This window comes from Astatotilapia calliptera, chromosome 13 (genome assembly GCF_964374335.1).
Source record: "Astatotilapia calliptera chromosome 13, fAstCal68.1, whole genome shotgun sequence".
NCBI lineage: Eukaryota > Metazoa > Chordata > Actinopteri > Cichliformes > Cichlidae > Astatotilapia > Astatotilapia calliptera.
In genome coordinates, this window is record NC_137434.1 from 18,925,670 (window position 1) to 18,950,721 (window position 25,052).

Genomic DNA, 25,052 nt, shown 5'->3' on the forward strand with positions numbered 1-25,052 from the left:
AACCATATGGCAAGGAAAAAAGGTTTATTAATCTGTTGCTTCTGCTTATTTATTTATTTTCCTAGGAAAAAACAATCCCTGTGGTCGTCCAAAGGATGTAGCAACATTTGAACCAAAACGTAAAACCAGGTTGTGGGCTTACAAGGTCAATACGTCTACCAAACCTAAAGTATTGATGTTAATGGAAAATGCTTTTAAAACAATTTTTTTGTGATGTGTATCATAACAACAGCCCACAGATTCTCTCACACTTATGGCTCTCTTTAGCTTAATATAGCCTTTTCCCCCAGACTAAGTTCCATTGTTGAACCATTCGTGTGTAATGCCACTGCTCTTATCCACCCTCAGCTCTCACAACATCCTTTTTTCCAGCAGCGTTTTCAGCTATAAATGGTGCGTTTATTCAAAGAGCCCCAGTTTATTGGATTGGCTGACAATAAACAGCTGTATGGATGAGAGGCGGGATTACAGAACGACTAAAGCATCAAACATGAGAGAGACTTGTTTGAAAAGTAAAAAAAGAAGACCTACAATGAAAAAAGAAAGCTGTAATATTCACAAGTTTCTATTCCCCTGTTTACGCAATAATGTTGGCCCAGAAAATATACTTTTGGCATTTCTTAATATATGTCGAAAGAACTTTAAGCCTGCCTTGTAACTTTATCAGTAGAGTATTGCACAAATTAGCTGTATACTGGAAGTGAAACCATCTTCTGACAGAAGCCAGGCCTCCTTACACTGCTCTTATTTATCCAGCTCAATGTGTCCATCTGCTGGATGTTAGTTAGATCTGCCATGACGTCATGTTCAGGTTCAACAATTTCACAGAAAGGGGGGGGGGGGGGGGGGGGGAGTCAATTTTAAAGAAAAGGCACAAACAAGTCAAATACATTATAGTAAAATGTTTTATTCAAAAACATCCCAAGTAGATTCATTTATAATATCTTACAAATATCTGGTATGAACACTCAAACAAAAAGGAAAAAAGTGTGAGTGTGACATTTAAAGAGGGACAAGACAACAACAAAAAGAAATAATGACTTGATTGGCAAACTAACTGACAAACATTAAACCCAACCTTTATTCTTATCCAAGCCCTCAAAGAGAACTGTGTCTTGACCAAGCATAAGCCAAAATCAAGAATATGGCTGTATGCAAGGGAGCTGCTGTGCTCTTTGAAACTGAGCTGATGATTCTTTAGAAAAGTGAAATGATTGGACAATGCTACGAGAAGGAGGTGAAGCTAGTGCTGTAATCTGTCTCAAACATCAAGGCTCTCTTATTGGGATTAAACGCTACTAGGCTCATGAGATCGATTTGAAAATAATGGTATGTTCTTACTGCCTTCATTTGAAAGTTTAAAGAATATAATCACACCAGTTGCACGCTTTATTTGGGCTTGTCCGATATTGCAACTAAATTAGTGCAGCGCTACTGAGCTTAATTTGAAGTTACAGATTCATGTAGCAAGGTTAATGATTCCCTATATATGAACTTTTGTGTAATACTCTACAATTCAGTCACAGTTACAAAAAAAAAAACCCCCAACAAAAAACAAAACAAAAATCTAATTATTTCGATCAATAAGGACGCATTTTCACATTCATGGAAGTTAATTCTTGCACGCTTATGGCCAAAAATGTCACCAGCTCTGTGCATCATGGTTCAGTTTGTTCCTCACAAACCACAAACAAGTCTCATTGTTTGTGACTTCGAGAAAGAGGATTGTTTGGGTGTTGCACTTACTCTTCTCAAACTGTTGGATAGCAGCCTGATTTAGCACATGCACGAAGTCGGTAAATTCATTCCAAACATGGTCAGAAACTTTGATTCAAGTTTCTTTTTTGTTGACATTTCCTCAGCTCGACACAAGTGTCACGCTGAACATTTCCCTCTACGTTTCATCACCAAAAAGGTTACGCGACAATACTCTAATGAGGTTAATTCTGATTTCAAACAAAGACCTCCGTGTGGGGAACAAGAGAGGGGCTCATTATCTCCTGAGGAAGAGATTCTGCATTGATGCACAAGACGTGTACAGACCCAGAATAACTCAACTCAGCACCTCAGAGACATTTCATATGCAACTTCCAATTAGGGAGTGATTTTTCCAGATACTGTTGCAAAGTAAAACTAGCAGATGTGGTGTAGCATGCAACTGAGCATCAGTGGTTGGGCTTTGAACATAGCCGGTGGCGGTTAAACCATGGTGAAAAGGAAACGCTTTAGACATGAACAAAATACAATTAACAGTCATTGTTTCTGGTAGAACAGAGTTAACCAGCTAAGCACAAACTGACATCAAAGAGCACTGACAACCAAACTGGATACGTCCTGTCTCTGCACTTAATTTTGGGAAGACCAATCTTCTGGCAAGGCTGGCGTAGTTGTTTTATACATTCATGGGAACGAGACTGTGACCACGCCACGGTACGAGGAAGGTACCGCTGCAGACAGACACATTACATATAGTACTTACAATCAAGCAAAAGAAGGCACTGGAAACATATTATACCACACTGGATTCTTATGCTCTCAGTTATCCATCTTGAAAAAGATAAAAATCTAAAAATCTTCTCTGGACATCATTTGTTTTTGAAAAATAAAGTCTGAAATGTTTAGAAAAATTATTTTTGCACCTTTGACTCGTTTCAGCAAGGATAGTTTACAAAAATTAAGCTGCTATTAAAAAAAAAAAAAGGGAAAAAATACTTATGGCATTTTGGTTCTTACATAAACCTCTGATTGACCCATTTGCACTAAAAATTTGAGAATATGACAACATCGACTATTCTTTTGTGCTGATAGGGAAAGAAAACTTGTGTGTGTCGTTTTGACAAACAAGTTGAGTTTTTAAAAAAAAGTGTTTAAATGCTTTATAGATGTACTATAAAAGCAGAAATGTATGTTACCTTTGAAATGGAAACAAAAACAAATAAATTAGTGCTCTGTGTCGACAAACACTGTCAGAAAAGAACGAAGAGAGGAACAAGAAAATACTAAGTGGGTCACAGTGCTACCCATGTGGACAAGGGTGTTACTAGAGGTGAAAGGACAGCGCTACATTGGACAGTGCCATCTTCCTTGGTTAAAAACAGCACTTATGGAAGTCACAGTCCTCGCCTGCTTTAACATGATAGGGGTCACTGGATGTCCAGTCTGCTGTACTTCACGCTGTGGTTCCAGTGCAACGCTCGCCACGACAATGGCAGCTGGTAGTTCCGGGGGACCGGGCCGTTCACGTTCTCTTCAAAGTACTGGAACAGTCTATACCACCACACCCGTGAGAATGGGTTACTCTGTGATGTCTCTTTCAGCGACTGAAACACAACAACAACAACAAAAAGGAGAGATCACAACTGAGCCACAATTCCTATTGTGGCAGGTTAAGACCTTGTAATGGTACCTATAACTCACATACACTATACAACTTACGTACTAAAGCACAGGCTCTATTCAGCTTTATTCACTCCAAAACAGCACATTTGAATTCTAGTACATGTCTATGCTACACATGATTTTAGCCCACTAGTATGTGGTTGCTAGGCAACATGACGACATTATAATATATGATATAGATAGGAACCTAGAGGGACCTTTGGTATGTTTCATTGCTCAACTCTTTATTGCAAAAGAGGATTTTGCTAATTTTGTGTTTTATAGCAAGATTAGGCATCTTTACTTTGATGACATTATCTTTGTCCAAAAAAATAAAAAATATAAATCTAGCAGACAAACATAAATGGTACAATCACCTGTTGGTTCGCCATAGTATGGTACCACCAGAAGAGACGTGTAGTGATAAAGTAGGCCACAACCACATCCACAGTGTAGTGGTCATGGGCAAGAAGGATGCAGACTATTCCCACTGCACTCAGAGTCCAGCAAAGCCAGTGATACCACCAGAATCGCTTTGGAGAATCTACCAAAAAGAGAGGGGGAAAAATAAGTTCAAAACACCAGAAAGAACAAACCATATACCAAAAAATTGTTTTCTCCTCCTATGAATTCCAACTCCTGTATCAGCTGGTACTGATGTGTCAGTGTGACCCTACAGCACTACTTAAAGCTTTTCTTCTTTTCACCACTAGATGTCACCACTGTATCAACCAGCACTGCAGTGCCATGTATCACAGGCGAATGAAAACCAGGATTTAATCAAAAACATTGCCACAATATGATAAAGCAGTTAAAAAAGCTACAGCATTTCATCCGCATTCTGGGTTAGCAGTAAACAAGGTTGGTGGGGGTGGGGGGAATGGGGGTGGGGGGTGGTTAGATAATGGTTAACGCCTGCTGAGCAACAGAAACTGTTGTTATGCAACCAAACTACAAATAAACAAACTGACACTAAGATGACAACAACAAAAAAAATGTCGAGACGGAAACACTTCCTCTTCACTTTTACACAGGGTCCACATTTGCTTGTGCTGTTGTGTCACAGTATCTACTCGAGTGTGAAATATCAATGTGATGCCAAAGGCACTAAAACCGAAAGGCTAGTTGGTAAATCGAAGATATATAATATAAGTCCATCTTAATGCTAATTTTAGTAGCAGAGAAAATCGGGGGGGGGGGGGGAACCCCACACATTTTTAAATGGTTTATGGGACTGTCAAAATCATCAGATTTAAACAGAAAGCTTGACTTTGAGAAAGGGAACTGACCCTAGAAGTAAAATATTACAATATATTCTTAATTAAACTGCAACATAGACAAAGTTAAACTTACACTCTTTGATGAAGAGGTACGTTAGTGTGAGCATGACAGTGTGGCCACTATACAGGTAATCTCCACACATAGTGTGAGCACCTGTGATGGATAGTCCCCCACCGGCAATCATTTTCATTACTCTCCTCATCTGTGCCTCCCAGTTCCCAAGCAGCTGAAAGAAACACAGTCGTTCATTAATTCACCTCTAAAGTAAGACGCCATCGGCAAGTGTGTGCACATAACTTATAAAAAGCAAAAATGTAAAAGTTTGTCGTTGCTTTTTAGCTTTCCTTTGAATTCCCAAATTCCATTATTTTATGACAATTATATTATTTAGATATAGGTAAACCATACTGAAGATATGACAATTGCAAAATACCTGGTTACAAGTGAAAGCTTCTGCAACCATACGCTCATAAAAACGACTATATTGGAAGCAAAATATACAGTGTGGAAAAAGGAGTTTTCACAGGAACCTATGCAGTCCCGTGAAACTGTAAGTACAGCCTTACTGCTTCCACAGGAATTAAGAAGGGTAGTAGCAGCCAGGTTCTGCTAATCAAATACATCTGATTAATAAATCATCAGCAACTGACAATTCCTATAAAAGCAGAGATGTATGCAGTTTGCTGGTCTGGCGCATTCAGGTGTGGGTTTTTTTTGTTTTGATTTTTAGAAGAAAGCCTCTCGTCTCTAAAATGATGCATCTGAACAAACCACAGGACTTGAGAAATAAGACCGCAGTGGAGATGTTTGGTAAAAACCAAACACAGCATGTCAAGACCAACACCTCACACCAAGTGTCAAGCAAAGTAGTGTAGGGGCCTTGATTTAGACTCATTTTGCAGCAACAGGACCTGCACACCTTGCAATCATTGAGCTGACTCTGGCTACGTCCACACTAGCCCGGATAGGTCTGAAAACGCTCGTTTTCACAGAGTTGAGCGTCCACATTGAAACGGGCCAAAACGCTTACGTTCCAGTCCTGCGCATGCGCAAAAGCAAGTGAGAATTAAAGAATTTGAAGAAAAGCTATCTGGAGCATGTACAAACTGATATTAATCTTTTTAAGGGCTGTCAAAATTGAGAGCAATCAAAACAACTGCTGTATAATGCCCTCTGCTATCTTTGTTTAATTGGTCACATGACTGCATCACATGGCTAAAATGTGTCATCGTTTTAGAAAGTCTGCGTTTTCCAGTGTCCACTCTGTGACGGGACAGCTCTGTTTTGAAATGTATGCGTTTTCGAGAGCGTTTTCAAAACGCTGTGTTTTTCCTTGAGGAAAACGCCGTCTCAGTGTGGACGGGAGGCCAAAACGGAGAGAAAACGATGCGTTTTCAAACAAAAACGCATTAGTGCGGACGTAGCCTACGTTTAAGTGCTCTAATGTCAGGTGTGAAGACATCTGTCTGACAGTTTGACCTAAATTAGGTCAAGACAATGAACCCAAGCACAGCAGCAAATCTATAACAGAGAGGCTGAAAGGGAAAAGAATCTAACTGGGTCATTGCAGGATCTAAAGTCTAGACATCAACCTAATAGAAATGCTGTGGCCAGCCATTAAAACAGCTGTGCATAAACTTATGTCCACAAACTCCAGTAAAAGCAATGCTGTAAAGACGAGTGACACAATATATTCCCACATTGTCGGTCGGTCGTTATGTCCTTGGGCAAGACACTTCACCTACTGCCTACTGGTGTTGGGCCAGAGGGGCCGATGGCTCGATATGGCAGCCTCGCTTCTGTCAGTCTGCCCCAGGGCAGCTGTGGCTACAACTGTAGCTTGCCTCCACCAGTGTGTGAATGTGAGAGTGAATAAATAGTGGAATTGTAAAGCGATTTGAGGGTCTCGAAAAGCGCTATATAAATGCAATCCATTATTATTAGTATTTCATTGATATGAGAGACCGATAAAGTCGAATACAAAACAAGTCATTACTGCTAAAAGTGGTTCTGCAAGCTAGTGAACCTGCAAGGTTGCTTACGTTCTCCACAGGAATTCTGTGAAAGGTTTTCTCACATGACTATAGTTTAATTAGCAAAGTTTAAAGTAACAATACATGATGAATCCCTTTGAGATGTTTGAACCATGAAAAAAAGAACTGTAATGCTGTAGTATCTGTTAATATCCATAATATTATGTGGATTTTATATTTTCTTTTAACATACAGAGTCAAATAACAAACACATCTTTGTTATTTGAAGACCAACTTCCTCAGGCTTTGCTGCACCACCGGAGGAAGTGGTGTGGTATTTTTACATAACAGCAAAAAGCAACGGTGTACGACACTATCGGGGCAGAAAGGCTGTGTGGCTTATCTGCCATCAATCTTACATTTCCCCCAAATATGTCAACATGAGCAAGGTAGGCTACATGACCTAAACTTTAGTAGCATGATCCTAAAATAATATTTTAAGCTAGGTAAAAGAAGATATTATCCCCACAGAAAGCCTTGATTTAGGGATGTCAAACTCTTGGGCCCAATCCAGCCAACTTTGATCTCAATGGAAGCCCGTTTCCACCACTAAGAAAAGAAAAAGAAAAAAAAAGATCCATAACTCAAAATTTCGAGTTATTTTCTCGAAATTTTGACTTATTAACTCGAAATTTCAACTTATTTACTTGACATTTTGAGAAAAGTAACTCGAAATTTCGAGTAAGCACTGCCAATCAGTAATCTACGTGAATGACGTCATTTCCTTGTTACCCGGAAGCTGAAGCCTTCAGGTACAAATGCTACAGCTAAGCTACTGGTATTACATCCAGTCATGAATGCACAGATTGCTGAGTAATTTCAGCGTGGCTTCAAAAATGATGAAATCCTTGTGTTATTAGCTGAATCACATGGCGTTACTATCAGCAAACGTACTCGTGAAAGCGCCAAATGTTTGCAATCCGGTTTTGAGTGCGCGTTACTCTGCGCCATATGCTTCCAGGTAACAAGAAAGTGACCTCATTCACGTAGATTAACTCGAAATTTTGAGAAAAGTAACTTGAAATTTCGAGTTAATAAGTCGAAATTTCGTGTTATGGATATTTGTTTGTTTGTTTGTTTTTTTAGTGGCGGAAACGGGCTTCCATACAAGTGGTACAGGTAAGTGAAAGTCCCCTTTTTTGGCTGTGTCAAAGAACTTTAACTACAAATTTATTACCTGACATTGTTTTTTCGACCAGTCAGCCAATTCTGGCCCTTGGGCTTTTTGTTTCTCATTCTTGATACAAAGGCTTCCAATAAGGAGATATGAAAATGCTTTCCTAGCATTTGCAAAATAGGAACCCAAAGAAAGTTGAGCAACTACTTGACTCTCCCATGGCAAAAATAGATGGACAAATACAATCAGTGGAGACAACATTTGTTCCAAAATCAGTTAAGAAACAAACTATTCATGCTCATACCTTTGGAGCACATTTAAAGTGCATCCCAGGAACAGGCAAAGTAGTGATGTACATTGTAATACACCGGTACATGTAGAGTGTGCCCACAATGAAAAAGAACCTTCTGCCTATTATTGACCTGGAGAAAAAAAAGAAGAGGGAAGAGAAAGAAAGTAAATAAAAGAATAATATATTTCCATTTAAATGAAATTTTAGCTTTGACAAGCTAAAAGTTTACAACTAACTGAGACGGTGACTGTACCTGTGCTTGAGAAGTATCCACTGTATGAGCCAGAGTGCCACCAGGAGCATGCCGTTTATCTCACAGATGGAGAAAGCCCACTCTATCCTATCAAACCAGTCGAAGAACTTATCGGGCAGTGGTGGAGTGTGCTCCTTTGTCGGGACTCTCTCGTGGACAACCGAGATGACAACAGTGGTGGTGACAAAGCACACCACCGCATAGAGGAATGCTATGCCCGTCTTCCCCCACTCAGCAGGGAATGGTGTAGCCTCCATTGTAGGGATAGGAATTTGAATCATGTCCTGGAATTCCTTCAATGTGCCATTTCTGTGGGACTTACTACTTCCGTTGGATATTCCACCAACGTGCCCATTTGCGTGGCCGTTTTTATGAGCCTCCATGTGTGTCTCTAGCTTTAGTGTCTCCAGTCGCTCCAACAGCTGCTGCCCACAATCAGACGACACCAGTGAGAGAGGAGGCTTTTGGAAATCTGCTTCTGTGAGCCTGAGTAAAGCAGGGCCATTCATCTGCTGGAGGGCATCTATGTACTCCGGCATTCCCGCTTTGCTCAACCACTGGGAAACATCCTCTGCTGTCCATGCCACCACCTTCCTCATTTTGGCCAGCGGGCAATGTGGAGGATTAGGATGGTCCCCAGACTAGAGGTTAAGGGTTAAAAGAGATTTGGCTGTTTAAAGGATAGTGGTACATCCTCTCCAGTTTTGGCACATGGTGAGTTTTGCACCTAGAGGGAGCCCAAGCCTCCTCTTATTGTGATGAAGAAAAAGAAGGAAGCAAGATCTCTTAGGGTTAGGACCAACAGATGAACAGATGTGAGTCACAGCAGCTTCCTTCACCAAGCTTTTTCCATACACTTCACCCCTGTGAAAAATAAAATGCTGTGAATCAGACTGCAGTGGTGACATATATATCCATTTCCACATACTCCACTCTAAGAGAAATTAAAACATGATTCATAATGCTAGTAAACGGCACTAAGTCAATTTGCATGCAGACATCCGGCTTAGGCTGCTGCTGGGTGTGGCCTGTACCGGATGCCTGACCAGACCTGCAAGCCTGTGTGTGCATTCCGTTTAATAGAGCAGCATGTTGCAAACCACAGATCAAACCACCAAAGATTTAATTCAGAGTTAGGGTTTCAGATTCAAATAGATGTTGATGGGAGACCTCCCATGCAAACATGAGCACATTATAAGTCTTATCTGCTGAGAGGGTGTGAAAATACACACAAAACATGTCATGGAGTGCCTCTTTTGAGTTGCAACATAAAAGGGGGTTTCTGGTTCAAAATCACTACTATTTGACAAAGGCTCACATATCTGAGGTAAATGCAAAGAAAGAGAAAGTGATGGATAGATGGAAGGAGAAAAGAAAACATCTACAGTGTGAGGCAGGGATTCATCGCTCATGGAATAAGCAGAGGAGACAGGGCCAAACACAGATAAATCCTAATTTCTACAGTTTGCTGGAGTAGACTGTCAAGCTAGCTGACCAAGTAATTCAGGTTGTTTCACAATATTATCAATCAAAAAAAAAAAAAAAAAAAAATCACAAAAGTTCATATTCTCTGAGAAAATAACATTCTGCAAGTAAATCGTGCCTTTTACCTTCAACTTAAGTTTTCTTTTTGTAGTGTGCATAGTAACATCAAAATCTTTACACCAGCTAGAAGATGAACTCACGTATCTGCTGCATTTCATTAGTTTGTTTATACACCGCAGTGTAGGCGGCTGACACAGGGAGGCCCTGCTTGTGATTCTGGGAGAGAGATGTACATCTGGAGACAAATTCTGCTCTACCACATGGATGGGTCAACAGAGCAGGAGGATGGGAGGGAACCAGGCTGAGAAGAGGAACTCATAAATCAGAATGAAGGTCAGAGCTGAGCGCCAAGTCAGCCCCACCCCTGTCAGGAGGGCAGTCAGCCAGCAGTCATGCCCTCATACAGCCAGGTCAGCCTAGGCCAGCAGCAGCTAAATACACTGGCAGACTGACCGGTTGGCAGGACAACAAGCTGCACATCAGTACCTCATCTCACCTCCAATCTGCTCAGAGGCCTCTTCATTTAGGCCAGCAAAACAGGGCCAAATAAAAAGGCTGTAAGCTTGGTTGTCTACAGAAGCAGTAACACCTGGCATCAGATTTATTCTCGCTGATGTCAGGGAAATAATTTGACCTAATCACTCAATAATTCCAACGAATACAAAACACTACTAAAAGAAGTGTAAAAAAATTAATAAATTAAGACAATGCTAATGGTACCCCCACGGACCAGCTACGTGACATCCCAGCTGTGTATGAAGACATAGCATGCTGGGAGCAAAGCAGAACAGCATTTACAACAATGTGTTAACAGTTCACAAGCAAGACAGATCAGAGATTAGCTGTCACTGAGTCAGCTGGGTGCGAACGACCTTCGGTCTATGAATCAGCTTACTTGCAAATAATCTCACACAAGCAAAGGGAAACAACAAACTAATTCTCAAACTAATAAAGTAACCTGTACAATGGAATGCCATGCCACATTATTAGGTACACCTGTTTATCTACCCTTTAAAGCAAATATCTAATCAGTGAGTCACATGGCAGTAGCGTCATGTATTCAGGCATGTAGACACTGTTAAGATAATCTAAGGTTCACAGTACCAGAATGAGGACGAAAGATGATTTAGATGACTTGGAACGGGGCATGGCTCTTGGTGCTGTGACATATGGATGGTAAGGTCAGAATTTGTTATATGCAACATGAAAACATGGATCTGTCCTGCCTTCTATCATCAGTCTGGGTTGCCAGTAATTGTGTGGGAATTTTATTATCACACTTTGAGCATGTGTAAATGCCACAGCCTTACTGAGTACTGCTGATGATAATGTCCATCCCATTATGATCACATCTTCTGATGGTTGCTCCCAGCACCATAATGTGCCATGTCAACAAAGTTCAAATAATTGTGTGAATGCCTGTTTCTCTTTATTCTTTATCCTTTCTTTATTGTTGTTGCTTCCGTACGTTTTTTGCACCTTAACTAGTCCCACAGTTTTTAACCGATTTTTGCCGTTCAAACTTTAAACAATTCTGCTCCTTCTGCTTATGCCGGCTTATAACCTCTATACTTTTTGAGATATTAAATTTTTAATGCAATTATTTTTGCCCATTGAAATGAATGGAACACGTTATCAATGTGGTCACTTATTTTTGCTTGCCAGGCTGAGGTGTGTTTTAGCTCAGTGAGATGAGCAGCTGTTCCCAGACCGGGAGGGCAGGGTTCAAATCCCGCTTATGGCAACGTTTTTTTCAGTTAACAAAACTTTTTTTTTTTAACCCTTTTCAACACAAATTTCAGCTTCATCCCTTTTCAGAAGAATTTTCATTTTTTTTCACCCCTTTTCAGCACAAATCCCAGCTTTTCCAGCTGTTTTCAGCAGAAACTCTGCTGATTCACCTCTATTCAGTACAACCTTCTGCTTTTTTTTTTTATACCTGTTTTATGCAGAAGTTCTGCTGATTAACCTATTTTCAGCAGAATTTTCAGCCTTTTCACCCCTTATCAGCACAAAGCATCCTTTGCTCATTTCAGCAGAATTGTCAGTTTCTCAATCACTTTTTGGTTTCCTGTACGCCAGTTTGGTTCAGTGAGATGAGTAGCCGCCTTAAGGCCAGGAGGCCCGGGTTCAAACCCTGCTCAGGGCAACTTTTCTTTTCATGAGACAGTTGAACTTTTTCACCTATTGTCAGTACAAATTTCTGCTTCTTTCTGCAGAATTTTCAGTTTATTCACCTCCTTTCAGCACATAGTTTTACTTCTGCTTTTTTCAGCAGATTCCACTACAAGGCATTCACACAGCATTTTCGCAGGAAATGCAACTTTTTCTAGTGTCAAACTGGTTTTGTGAACATGGCATGGTACCAGATCTCAATCCAGTAGAGCAACTTTGGGATGGGATGAAAAGAAAGATTTGCATCATGGATGCTCGCAACAAATGTGGAATCTATGGCACAAAGAATTAAAGCAGTTCTTAAACCAAAAGACAGTCCAACTTGTTACTGGCAAGGTGGACCCTACGAAGTGGCCAGTGAGTGCATTTGCATGGACAAATATTATATTTGAATTTGAAAGATACCACCTTTCAACAATATTTTTGTTTAGTTATTTTGGTACTTAGGTATGGTGCGGTACTTTTTCATTGGCTGTAACGGTTATGTGACCCTATAACTTAAGGATTCTCTGCTAGCATAAGGTGTGTGTGTGTGTGTGTGTGTGTGTGTGTGTGTGTGTGCTCCACACACAACAGAAATTACACTAAGGATTGCAAGCAAACAAGCAAAACCCTCAACCTCATATTATTGTGAATTTTGAAATGCAACAAAGATGTGTATGTATGTATGTATGTATGTATGTATATGCATCTTTAGTCGTACACATAAAGCAGTGCAAAGTCCACATCCTATGATGTGACAAGTTAAGCAAGCAGATGTCTTAAAAGATAAACTGTAGATAATCAACTGTGTAGACATAGACGAGGTGTTTTTACTCTGTGTTTTAAGAGGTTTTTACTCTGTGCCATTGATGTTCTTTCTTAACTGATGTTCTTTCTTAACTGTGCAAATTTAACTTCTTGAGCGATGTGGACAGTACTCACATGAGCTGTTACAAGTTTGTAAGTCTCATTTTAATATTAAGTATGCATTCTTCATGAAGATTATTCACCCATTATTGGTTTAGGCAGCTACCCAGTTGATTCATTAAAAGTCTTTGATGCATGGCTGAATCACTTCAGTAACCCACACCAACACAAGTGATGACTTCCGCATGCATTTCACAATGTGGCCAGTTGTGCAAAGATGAAAAAGAAGATGGGGGTTTAAACTTCTCACTGTAGCCCTTCTTCCGTTCTTCAACCAACTATCGCTGTCACTTATTGTTTTCCGCTGTGAAACACTATGATGCCTTTTCAGAAGAGACTGTCTGAAAGTAGTCCAATTTTTAGCCGAGGACTAATATTGTCAGCTTTTCTATTCCCCATCTGGCACGGATTATCAGGTATTAAAATGGTGAATAAACATCACTATTTTCTATATTTGATACAAGCCATTCTAATCCTGCCAGTAAATAACTGAAGCGACTATCTACCAGGTATTTTCCAAAATGGAACACAGCCATTAAAACCAAATGAGCCTAGTACTTGGAATTCAGCATTACACGTAAAACTAAGGCTTGCTGGCCAAAACATGTGGGCATGCTTTTCAACTATAAAATTAATAATTAATTGTTGTTTAACAGCTACAAATACATCACATGGTGTGATGGAAAGAAATAAAGAACAAAGGAAGCAACCATCATTGTAAAAGAAGCATTTTGGAGAAGCAGATCATGTCACCATTTCCTCATATTTTCACATGTAAGCTCTGTTGCACACAAAAAGTAGAATTATTCTAACAAGGATAGTTTTAACACAAGTACAGTACCACCCATGAGCAACAATATATCACCAGACAAACATAAACCCACCATCCATAGTCTGGTTGGTGAGCCAAAAGTGGGACCAAGAGACTCATTTACATCAAGACTATGAACGGAGAGTCGATTCAGATCAGTAATTCAAAAAAAGCTTTTCTGAAAACACAGTTGCTCTGCTCGACATTCATTCCTGTACTTGACAGGGTAGACACACTGATGACTTTCTGTTGGGCCAACACTAGATACACGCTTTTTAAATGCTTGAAATGAATTTGAGCTTAAAGTGTCAGCTGTGTGATGCGTTTAACTACTCCTTCTTACGTGTTGCAAAATTTATGTTTGCATGAATGGATGCAAACACATTGTGTTTATATTTTATCTGATTTTATGAATTTTGCTGCACATTTATTTATAAACAAATGGCTGCCTCTTGTGAGAGCTGAAACTTCCCAGCATGATTAATCAGCTTTGTGAAATTAGGAGAAGTACAGACTTGCATATTTTGGGCTGCGAATACAGATGCACACTACAGATGTTACCACAAATAAATGTGCACAGACACAAGTAAACCGGACCCACCTGTGCTGGTTTATCTGTGGATCACTCAAGCTGGAACATGTAGATATGTTTTTTGCAGAGCATTTAAATTTTTTTCCTTTTTGGGGGGGCCAGTTAACCAATGACAAGAAGAGTGGAATGTCTCCAAACCATGTAAAACAATTCAGGGGGCCAAGGTACCTAGCAGCAACAAGCGTGGAAGTATATAAAAAGATCAACAGCTGCGCAGCTATTTTGAGAACTCTGCACAGGTTTTGTAGGTGCAAATTATTTGAAGTTAGCCAAGCACATCACTTTGCTTTAAAAGGGCAACTAATGTTAGTGTTATTAAAATTATTTGTGCTTCATTTCTGATTAATCAAATGTGGTGAAATTGCAGTTCTGTTTTTTTATTATAGCACTAACATAAAAGTAACCACTCTGTGTTTCAACTCCAATTATGTGGAGGGGAAAAAATTAATGGATTTCAGCTTTTGATGTACAAGTGTCTCTTATTCACAGCGCCCAGGGTTATTCAATTTGGCTCTTTACTTTTAAACTATGGTAGATTAACTGCTAATGAAAACTGTTAGTTGCCCCCTAACATAAGTTACAATCCTTTTTTAAGCTACATATTTAGCTATTTCTCATTGAGACACAGCTAAGCTATTGCAGTTGAAGAGAAGCCACAGTAAAAAAAAAAAAAGGTCCTAATTATATTCTATGCACAAGATTTAAAGTACAATAAAATGAAATACAGCATTAGAGTTTTCTAACTACGTCAGCTACATCCATACACACATTAGTAGATGTCTAATAATTCGATAAGAAAATTATTTAACTGTAGGCTATAGACTTTGCATACCACATGACTTGTCTTGAGGAAGGTACACAGTTACTTTTGTTGTTAGGCAGTGATCAATCCAATCTCCATACCAAGCACATTTAGAAATAATGAAGTTACTCTTTTGTCACATGCTTGCATACAAGCAACACTCTTGGACAGAAGACCCTCATGGATGTTGCCTGCTACTGCAGGCAAGTAATAAAACAAAGAGTTGCACCAATTCCAGATTTTAACTTCTTTTTAAACTCTTGCCAAAGTGAGATTTAATTATTTAAATCTCACTAACCTGACATAGATTCACACAGCCACGTCGCAGTAATAACTTCTATTCTCTATAAACTTTCTGAGCTACAGTAGATACAGCACTGTATGCAGCCTAACACTTTTTTTTTTTTTTACACCCTCCGTGCCACTTGTGCGCCAGTGTAAGTGGTGAAATGCACACACTTTCTGATATTCACAGCTCAGAATAAGTACTGATTTATTAAGAGTATGAGGAAAAACTGCCAGCAGATCACTTCGCCACTTTGCACCAATAAATCTCACTTGTGAAAAGCTTGTGTTGCCTTTAACCTCTGTCTGCATGTGATACAATTACAATTTTGTGTAAATGTAAATACAAAACATTTTATGTCAATGGAAGTAAACAAATATGATATTTCCACACAACTGCTTTTAAAAAGGAATGAATCGTTTATCTTCTTCCTGTTCTGTGATCTAAGGGTGTTGGCCTTTTCTTTGTTGAGATTTTGAAAGACTTCTATCCGATTACAATTTTTTTTTTGTACCTTTGGAGCCCACTAACAATGAATGAACAAGACGCTCTCATCTGTATCCCTTTACAGCACGCAAACAAACACCCCCATAGACAATGAAAGGACAATATTTACATAGCCGGGCTAACGTGGCTGCAGTGAAATATTACATTGATAAAATGTAACCCTGTTTGTTCCTGTGATCACATGGTAGTTCAGAGAGCCATTGGAATGAGTTAATTTGGTTAGGCCAACTCCTTCGACTATGGTCCCATTTCTAAGAAACAGAGCCACTGAGAAGGTCAGATTCACGAGAAGAAATCCATTTGCATTCACACTGGTTCTATACTTTAAAACTTCCTTAGTGGTGAATACTCAGGAATGAATAATCTCCTCGGGCTACATAAAATAAAAATGGGAGACGACTGTGTTTTTTAAAGTCCTAGCACTTTATATCAGGATAGACATGCTACCAAAGTAAACATCCTTGCTTTTGCACAGTTGCTTCTTAATAATACTTAATCTATGCCATGAACACACTCAACTTTCTCATTTAACCTACAGCTTGATGTTGCTTTCTTAAAATAACAGAATGTGTATTTAGTGTTGCAGAGGGGCATGATCCCTTTGAAATGCGACCAAAAATAAATGCAAAAACCACAATTGCAAGCATCATATCTTGAAGTGACCCAATCAGCTTCAGAAGCCACGTGAAATGAAGAACAAGATACAGCCACTAGAAAGTTTTGCATAATATTGCAGTGACAGTGACAACTGTCATGACCAGACTATGAACTGTGGTTATAACTGCATGACTGTAGGTATAGTACAAAGTGCCCATGGAATGATACTGTCATTAAAATGAGCCGTTTCTACTCCTTCCCATGTTGGATTTAAAATCCAAAGGGCCCAAAGGAAAAACTCATTCACTCTTGAATGAATTCAATTGAAGTTGTTGAAATATTACCTCCATATCATTATTTTACTACTTTATGTTATGAAACCTACAACATATGCTGTTCATACCTTAAAAATCCTGCTATCACAAAACAATGTTATCTCATATCAATCTGTTAATTGACAGTGCAAGGGTGCAAAAATAGGATAGGTGTTTGCACAAGTCTCTGGGGGAGCTGAATGTCACAACAACCAATGTACTGAGAGTTTCTGTCTTCTAATGAGAAAACCACCTGTGGCTTTATGGGTCATGGATAAAGATGATAGGCCCATACAGCCCCAGAGGATCATCACACAAATTAGCTAGATGCTCTGTTCATCTGTGTGTGGTGTAGACACTTCATAAATTATATCTGGGATAGCACAGAGAAGACTTCTTGTCAACAGGGAGTAATTAGTGTATTACCCAGCATTGACTACATATTATCAACAATCTGACTACAAAGACGAGTCTCATAGCTGCAATGACCTAGCAGACTTGGGCAGAAAATTCCCAACTTGCCAATAATGTTTTCTGACTGAAACTAGAAAATTGATAGCTCATGTCATTTAGAAAAATCGTAAAACATTTAATGCACACTTTAAATGCCAACAAAGCACAATGATGATTCTAAACTAGCCTGGACTTTGGACTTTTAAGGATCATTAACTTACTGTACTCCAAGTCTTCTGGGTCTTTGCAACCTCAACAGTCTTTACGTGAAGAGGCAATCAGTGCGCCCTTTTGATATCCTCATGGCAAGGAAGGTCAAATGGAAGGAAAACAGCTACTTGCTCATCTATATTAACGTACTATTTTATTTAAACTATGTATGTGACCTCCTTAATCCATTAGGTATAAAAGTGTATGTTAAAGGTTTAGTCATGTGGAAGCTAGGGCAACATGAACCAGACAAAATTGTATCGGTATGATTAGTCTTAAAGCTCATTACCATGTAGGCTCAAACTGTATCTTTTGCAGTCTGCTTCCTCATTATACGACTGACGTAAACTGAATGGGAAATCATCTCTTACTTGACTTTCTAGCAATGCTTTGTGTCTACACAATTTGTGTTTCATATATCATAGCACTGGTCTGCCTTTGGTCACTGTTATACCAGCTACCCCAAGTACATTACTAGGTTCATTTTTCCTTGTAAAACAGCCTAAAATCTACAATAAGGCTGCACTAGTGGTGGGCGATATAAATGATATACGATAGAAACTATATCAATTTGGCCAATAATAGAGATTTTGACTATATCGCGATAGCGCATGTTGATGATGTCATCAAGCTATGCCTGTTTTGTTCAAAAGCATCGCAGCGGCTACAACCATTATCATCTGCAAATTATGCCGGGTGACAGTCATAGCAAAGAGATGAAGCACTTTTGAAATATGGGGAAAGCCAAAAACTGCGCTTCCACCACTTCCGTAACTGATTCATTAATGTTGAATTCTCTCGCAGCTGTTCTATTTCCATGTTGTTGCAGTATATTAATAACTAACCTCGTATTGTGGATAAATAATCTCAGTTGTTCTCCTGACTGAAGTTTGGCCCGTGTATAGCACCCTGCTATGCGATTGCATTTGTCTCTAACCACCAGAATCCCTCACGTTAACTTTTATCGAGTGGGAAAAAAGTTGGCGTTCATCCTCCAGCTTCACTGTGCTAATGTTATGCTAACATAGCTGTGTCGCTAGCAATCACGTAGGACAACATTATATACCAGGTAGTCCAACTTTAGTAACCCTGCAAACGCCACTGCTGTTTAGTTTTCTGTTTTCATTTATGTTGACATATTATGTTAAGTGATAGCAGAGCTGTACGTTTGAATTAAAAAAAATCTCTCAGTCACAACATGGTATGTCATGTTTAGGTGGAAACTAGCGAGCTAACTTCCTGTTAACTTCTAATTCAGTTAAATGTAAGAAATTCTGTTTTCATGGATGCCTGGATGTTAAACTTAATTGTTACACCTGGTAAAGCAGCAAGGCTGATGATTTTATTAAAGATGAAAGAATTTAGACCGTTTTTAACTCTCAGTGTTTGTTTGACTTTGGGACCTGAAGAAGACGGAGTTTTGGACCCAGATTACAAAGCGAAGCTCCTCACTACGGCAGCCGTAATGCTCTGACAATCTATCAAGCAGTGCGGCTTACCAAAGTTGTACTAAAACATTTTTTAACAGATTTCTGCACGCCAAAATCGGTTCGAGGTCAGTAAGCACAACCAGAATTCAAACATAAGGCACACTCTCGATTTTTGAGAAAATTAAAGGACTTTAAGTGTGCCTTATAGTGTGGAAAATACCTTATACAGAAGAAAAGAATATATCGCGATATATATCGTTACTACACGTGCTTCAAATTATACCGCGATATGGATTTTAGGCCATATCGCCCAGCCCCAGGCTGCACCGTATCATACAATCTGCAATAATATTCTTATACATTTTTATGTAATAGAAAAGTGTTATACTATGCATTTACATGCATAACACTGACACTAGCTGATGTCTGAGTGAGAGACCAGCATGTCAGCCTATGCCAATACAGTACCTAAAATTGTAGCTATTACGGAGGACAATACTTTGTTTAAATGTTTAACAGGAACAGTTTTCTTACATAATTTGCGAAATCTGTTTCATCACTTGATAAAAAAATAATAAAATAATAGCTCCACCAAAGCACCACAAGGCTATAACGACATGTGACGAGATGCAAGCAGCTGGTAAGGTGCAGCCCTAAGTCCGATAACTAATATGGGATGCAAAGAGGAACCGGAGCTACCTGAAAGAAACCAAAAAGGAAAATAGCCAGCTCAGATGTATGCGAGGAAAATATAAGCCATTAAAAGGCCTTCAGTGGTAGCTTGATCTGCTTAAAATGTCTTACCAACAGACCCACCCATCATGCTTGCCAACATGTGTTTGTCATGGCCCTGCATCAACTAAAAACTTAAAGCTCACACATCAACTCCAGTGAAATTCCTACTTATGCACTGCCCTTTTGTTGCAGAATTATTAAAATGCCATCTTGTATTTTGACACAATTTCTTTCCTGACATTTCCGTGCTACTAGCCTAGATTTCTAAAAGCTGTTGTAGGACACAAGAAACTGGGGCATCATGTGAGTGGTGGTAAAATTTCATGTGTTTCTAATTATGGCAGAAACAGTACTGAAGCTCTGCATTTTACTTGGCCCATAAATGCTTAATTAAACCAATAGCAGTTGATCAATAAAATGTAAAGTCAACTAACACGTGCATTAGCTACTAGCATTATCACATAAGATTGCATATTAAAGCACAAATATGCTAACTATTTTCAGTCATCAAATAAATATCTAATTTTTTAAATTATAAAACCTATGAAATAAAAAACAGAAACTGAATATTAACAAAAATTTACAATACAGAATTAGTTAGTGTAAGTGGTACTATTACACAGAACTAAGTTTAAACTAGGCTAAGTTACTGCTACCCAAAGGGAGCACACAGTGGGGATCAAGCCCTAATTAGGAAGATTTTAAAGAGTGCTGAAACTCAATGCCAACCTTGTTCTGAGTCATTTTGATAATGACAGCAAACAATAGACCTTAATTTTAGTTAATCCCAGCAGTGTTAGAAATGAGAGGCTGTTCAAAAGAAGCTGGTGTTTTAGTTAAGCAGCCAAATATGCTGAACCATACCTATTAATATAACAAATGGTCCTTTTATCAGTTTTCTGATTTTGCTGGTGTTGCCTTATTTATGTGCAACTACCTTTTTATATTCAGTATATAGCATTTAGCTGCTTTTTCATTAACTCTTTTTAGCCTAACATAGAACAAGTCCACCAGAGCCTATCTTTACATTTTTATATGCTGTTGTGCCATTCTTTGGAACATTTCAAATGGCTATGAATGAATACAACTGTTATATCCCAAATTAAACTACAAGGAAATTAAAAATTGTTTTTGTTTTTTGTTAGGTTTTTTTTGTTTTGTTTTTTGTTGAGGTTCTTTCTTTCTTTAACACAAACATCCAAGCTGAAACTCAGTCAAAAGTTTCTTAGTGTAACTCTAGGTCTCTTCGCCACTTTTGCAAAAGGGACCTCATGTTTCCATTACTTTAGGCACAAATCTCACAAGGGCCACAAACAAGTACTTCTGTTTTCTCTTTATCGAGTCAGAGCAAATTGGGAGCCATCCAATTTTTAATAGAGTCTTGGCACCTATGCAAGATCTAGAACTTAGAAACATCTTGAGGTTTAAAAGAGATATGTAATTAAATGTCATCTGTGTATCAGTGATAACAAATGTGGACCATAAGGACCATATATATCAGAAACTATAAAGGCTCCAAAATAGAACCTTGTGGCACACCAAAAGCACAAGAAGTGAAAGAGGCGGTGAACTTAGAAGTAGCCACCAAAAAAGAATTTAGAATAATTCAGTGAGATATATAGAGTTAAAAAAAAAAAAAGAAAAGAAAGAAAAATAAAGAGGATTTTGAAAATTCCAGCCTATGACCAGAAGGCACATGATGTAAACAGACAGCAATACAATTATTAACGGGTGCTTAGAAATTTGAATAAAAAATTTCCATCTTAGAATCAGTAATCGTTACATAAATATTAAGAGGGACCATGTGTCAGACTAGTTTGAATTTATGGTTCTTAATACCCATCACTAGACAGTAATCCTGGACAGTACTCCAGTCAAAGCCATTATACATGAACACAAGTTATTAATAGTGTTATGTACCCAGTAGCTACACAACATAGAAAGTTATTAACATATTTAGTTACTTTCATGTTTTGTTTTTGTAATTACATAATTACATCATGTGTCAGTGTTTGTGTTTCTCTTGTTTGTTAGCTCAATTTTGGTCACTTCTGTTAGATAACTTACTTCACCTTATATGTTGACATTGTATAGTTTTTTCCGCTAAACTCACCTCTTTTAATGGCCCAGAACTATGACTTCCAATTACAATTTGATCGGTTTTCCATTTTTAGGTAAAACAAAAGACATTTGTTTCAAAAACTACACATGTGACCAAATGTTTAGCCAGTGGCACCAACATAAAATCATAAAATCATTGAAATAATTTATTTACCACTAAACATTCTTTAAACTTACTTTAAACCTCACCATATCATGAAAACATTTCAAAAATAATCTATATAAAAAATGAAGCAGCAATGTGCATGAGAAACAAAATTTTGGCTATGACTGCACACTGTGTTACTAACCACCTTGGCCCTTCACAATTATTTATTCTGAATGAAGGGTATTTAATCCTAGTGTTGCAGTTCAACCCCACTTCAAAAGCACTGACAGAAGGACTGTGGCACCTGACAAGTTTACAACTTATATAGTTTATGCCAGTACAAAATAAAACTCTGCCACACACACCACCCCCTGGTCTGAAATGACTTTAAAATTTGTGAACAAAATCCTCAAAGAGGTTAAGCATATTACTATAGATTACTACATTTCTAGAGAGAAAGGTAAGGATAGCAGGATAACATTAGTCACCTTATCAAGCACACCTGACAATCTAAAGCACTCTAGTACGGTGCTGGGTCCACTTTTATGATGCCCATAATGTTCGTTTTTCCCCGACACTGTCACAGCTGTGTTAATTGTTAACCAAGACCTCCATCACCTCGACAGATATATCAGAAATCGCTGGTTGGCACAAAGTCACGTGGACTGTTAGTAAAACTTTAAACACATCAGCAAACCCTAACTCCACATATTACATTAATATAAAAAAATTATTAACATTAAATACATCAAGTATATTTTTGACAAATGAATGAATGAAGAATAAATGTAAACTTAATTAATGGGGAATAATTCAAGAGTTAAATTTTATGCCCAAGAGTGCGTTATTTCAGTCTGCCCTGCAGAGGTAACGGAGAAGTAATTTTTATATGGGTATCACTATTACAACAAAACAAATCCACCCAAACCACTACACCAGTATGCAGTATGCACTGCTAACGCGCCCAGTGTATCTTTCACAAAAGGCTTTATTTACTAAAACTCTGTGGTGAGTGCACATGCAGGCTTCTTCCCCCCTTTTATCTGCTTTTCCCTGTCTTGGAGTTTGTGTCTCACTCGTCTTCCTCATCCTGCTCTGTTCATAACTGTGTCTCTACTCATTTCCTGCCGCTGTCTGCTTCTCTCTCTTCTGCAGAGGCTAGACCCAAAAATTTCCCTAAGCTTCCACTAACAGTTTGTCGGCACATGCAAACATCACTCATAAGGGTGCTACTGTCAGTTAGATTCAAAAATGATGTCAATGTCAAAACCTAGACAATGGTGCTATCATTAACAAAAATAATAATACTTACACCACCTCATACACTTTAATTGCTTCCTGTAACCAACATCATTGATAAACAAACAAACAAACAAAAAGTAGACCGTTTGTGTGTCTGTGTTAGATATTTTTAATTTCTAAATTTAAAATTTAAAATGAAAAACTGGGGGGGGCACACAATAGTCAATGACAGCATGGAAACCCCATTTCTTTCCCAGTACTCGAGGAAAAAGGAAATTCATGGTGGTATTGTTGTCCAATCTGTTTTTCATGGCTGTGCCTAGAGGAATCACATTTTTTTACCCCTTACTAAACGAAAAAAATCTGTTTTCTTGCTTGTCAAATGCTTGTTCAATGTGTGGCATGCTTCCCTTGTGCAATGAGGCGTTCTCTGCAAAAGCTCTGAGTACAGTGACAACAATAAACCCCATTTAACATTTTGCCTTCTTGACACTGGCTGCAGTCACACTGTTTATCGCAGTGAAGAGCTGCTTTCTCAACAGTTTCTTGGCACAGACATCTCCCTGTTCACTTCGTTCACTGTCTCTTTTGACTGGTGAAAGTCTTCAGGGCATTTCCTTGTGCCCTGTGTGGATATCGGTGGTCATACACAGCAAATGAAACAGATTTCGGTTTTGTTTCTTCAAAGAAGCTACAATTATTTAAACACTTCTGTTTCCTTAAAGTGAAGTGGGCTTCTCTGTTGCAGTGTGTGGAAAACAGTGCTATGTCAGGTCCCACCTCTTCTTCTTCTTCTTAAGAGAAGCAAAACAGATGCGGCTGTTATTCAGCCAAGAAGCACAGGGCTAAAACAAATGTTTGACCATCTTTTTCTCTCGGTTAATATTTACACAGAAAGAGTAAGAGTAGTACAGCGAGATTGGTGGAAAATACACCCACTCATCCGCCGTCTCTGTAACGGGCACACCTGAGATTTAGCTTTGCATCCAAATAATGGTTGACTCAAGTGACTTAGCGTGCTAAAAACACCGCTTTCATTCACACCAAGGCCTTAGCAGCCGCTCTGTATAGTGTGGCTTAAAAGCTTATAGTCTGACCACCTAAAAATAGATAGACAAGCTGGCGTCTTCAGTATTTAGCTAGCTAGCCTGCTAGCTTGGGCTCTTGTATTGAAAGCGAGGGTCTGGGAGGACAGTAAGCAAGTGTGTGTGTGTGTGTGTGTGTGTGTGTGTGTGTGTGTGTGTGTGTGTGTGTGTGTGTGTGTGTAGGAATAAAAACTGCACATTAATAACCAGCACGGGTTAAAATTACCACACAGAGGAGTGTAGCCGAATCCCGATAAACGATAACGGGACATGTTTAGTCGAGAAGAGTCGATAAAAATGTTTCAACACAAGGCCAGGGAGCGCTTAGTGGGCTAACGCAACGTTTGGAAATACATGGAAAAGATAAGAAGTGGTCGCACAAAAGAGCAGCTGTTGCAATACAGCGGTTTATCTTTCAGTTTGTAGTTAACACATTAACTTAGGTTAACCTATCTCCACACGACTCGGAAGCCAAAGTGTTAACTTAACAACTAAATATGGAACAGAGAGGTATCTTTCGATAGCTAGGTTCGTTTTCGACATTAGATAACTGTATTGAAATTGCCTTACCGTTGAAATGTGAAATGTTTACGGACCTCTTCTCGACTCGTACTGCTCAGTACCGCAATGTGGTGGTCTGTATCTTTTGGTCAGTAGGGTAGGCGGGTTAGCAGGGAGTTCCCCACACGACGTCATCGAGTGCTGCCTTCAAGCATCAATGGAAATCGCACAATTTAAAAAATGACGCTTCATGCCAATACAGCAACGTGACCAACGATGAGACTCAGCAGCACAC

At 38.9% G+C, this 25,052-nt stretch overlaps 1 protein-coding gene across 1 annotated transcript; it reads right to left on the reverse strand.

Annotated features, from left to right (window-relative positions):
- Window positions 1–887: 887 nt before the first annotated feature.
- On the reverse strand, window positions 888–24,968 carry LOC113034757 (phosphatidylcholine:ceramide cholinephosphotransferase 1). Its single transcript, XM_026189743.2, has 6 exons — window positions 24,827–24,968; window positions 8,355–9,218; window positions 8,114–8,231; window positions 4,732–4,885; window positions 3,756–3,922; window positions 888–3,320 (listed from the first exon to the last, which is right to left on the reverse strand). Exons 2-6 carry the CDS (start codon window positions 8,951–8,953, stop codon window positions 3,144–3,146), a joined length of 1,215 nt encoding a protein of 404 aa, XP_026045528.1. The 5' UTR covers window positions 8,954–9,218; window positions 24,827–24,968; the 3' UTR covers window positions 888–3,143.
- Between the last annotated feature and the right edge of the window lie 84 nt (window positions 24,969–25,052).

What these genes read in the sequence shown, in the direction of transcription:
- LOC113034757 (XM_026189743.2), bottom strand. Translation starts at nt 8,953, where the DNA reads ATGAGGAAGGTGGTGGCATGGACAGCAGAGGATGTTTCCCAGTGGTTG. An exon ending in ACTTTAAATGTGCTCCAAAG is followed by an intron (nt 4,886 to 8,113) that starts GTATGAGCATGA and finishes TGTTTCTTTCAG; the next exon opens with CTGCTTGGGAACTGGGAGGC. An exon ending in ATACTATGGCGAACCAACAG is followed by an intron (nt 3,321 to 3,755) that starts GTGATTGTACCA and finishes GTTGTGTTTCAG; the next exon opens with TCGCTGAAAGAGACATCACA.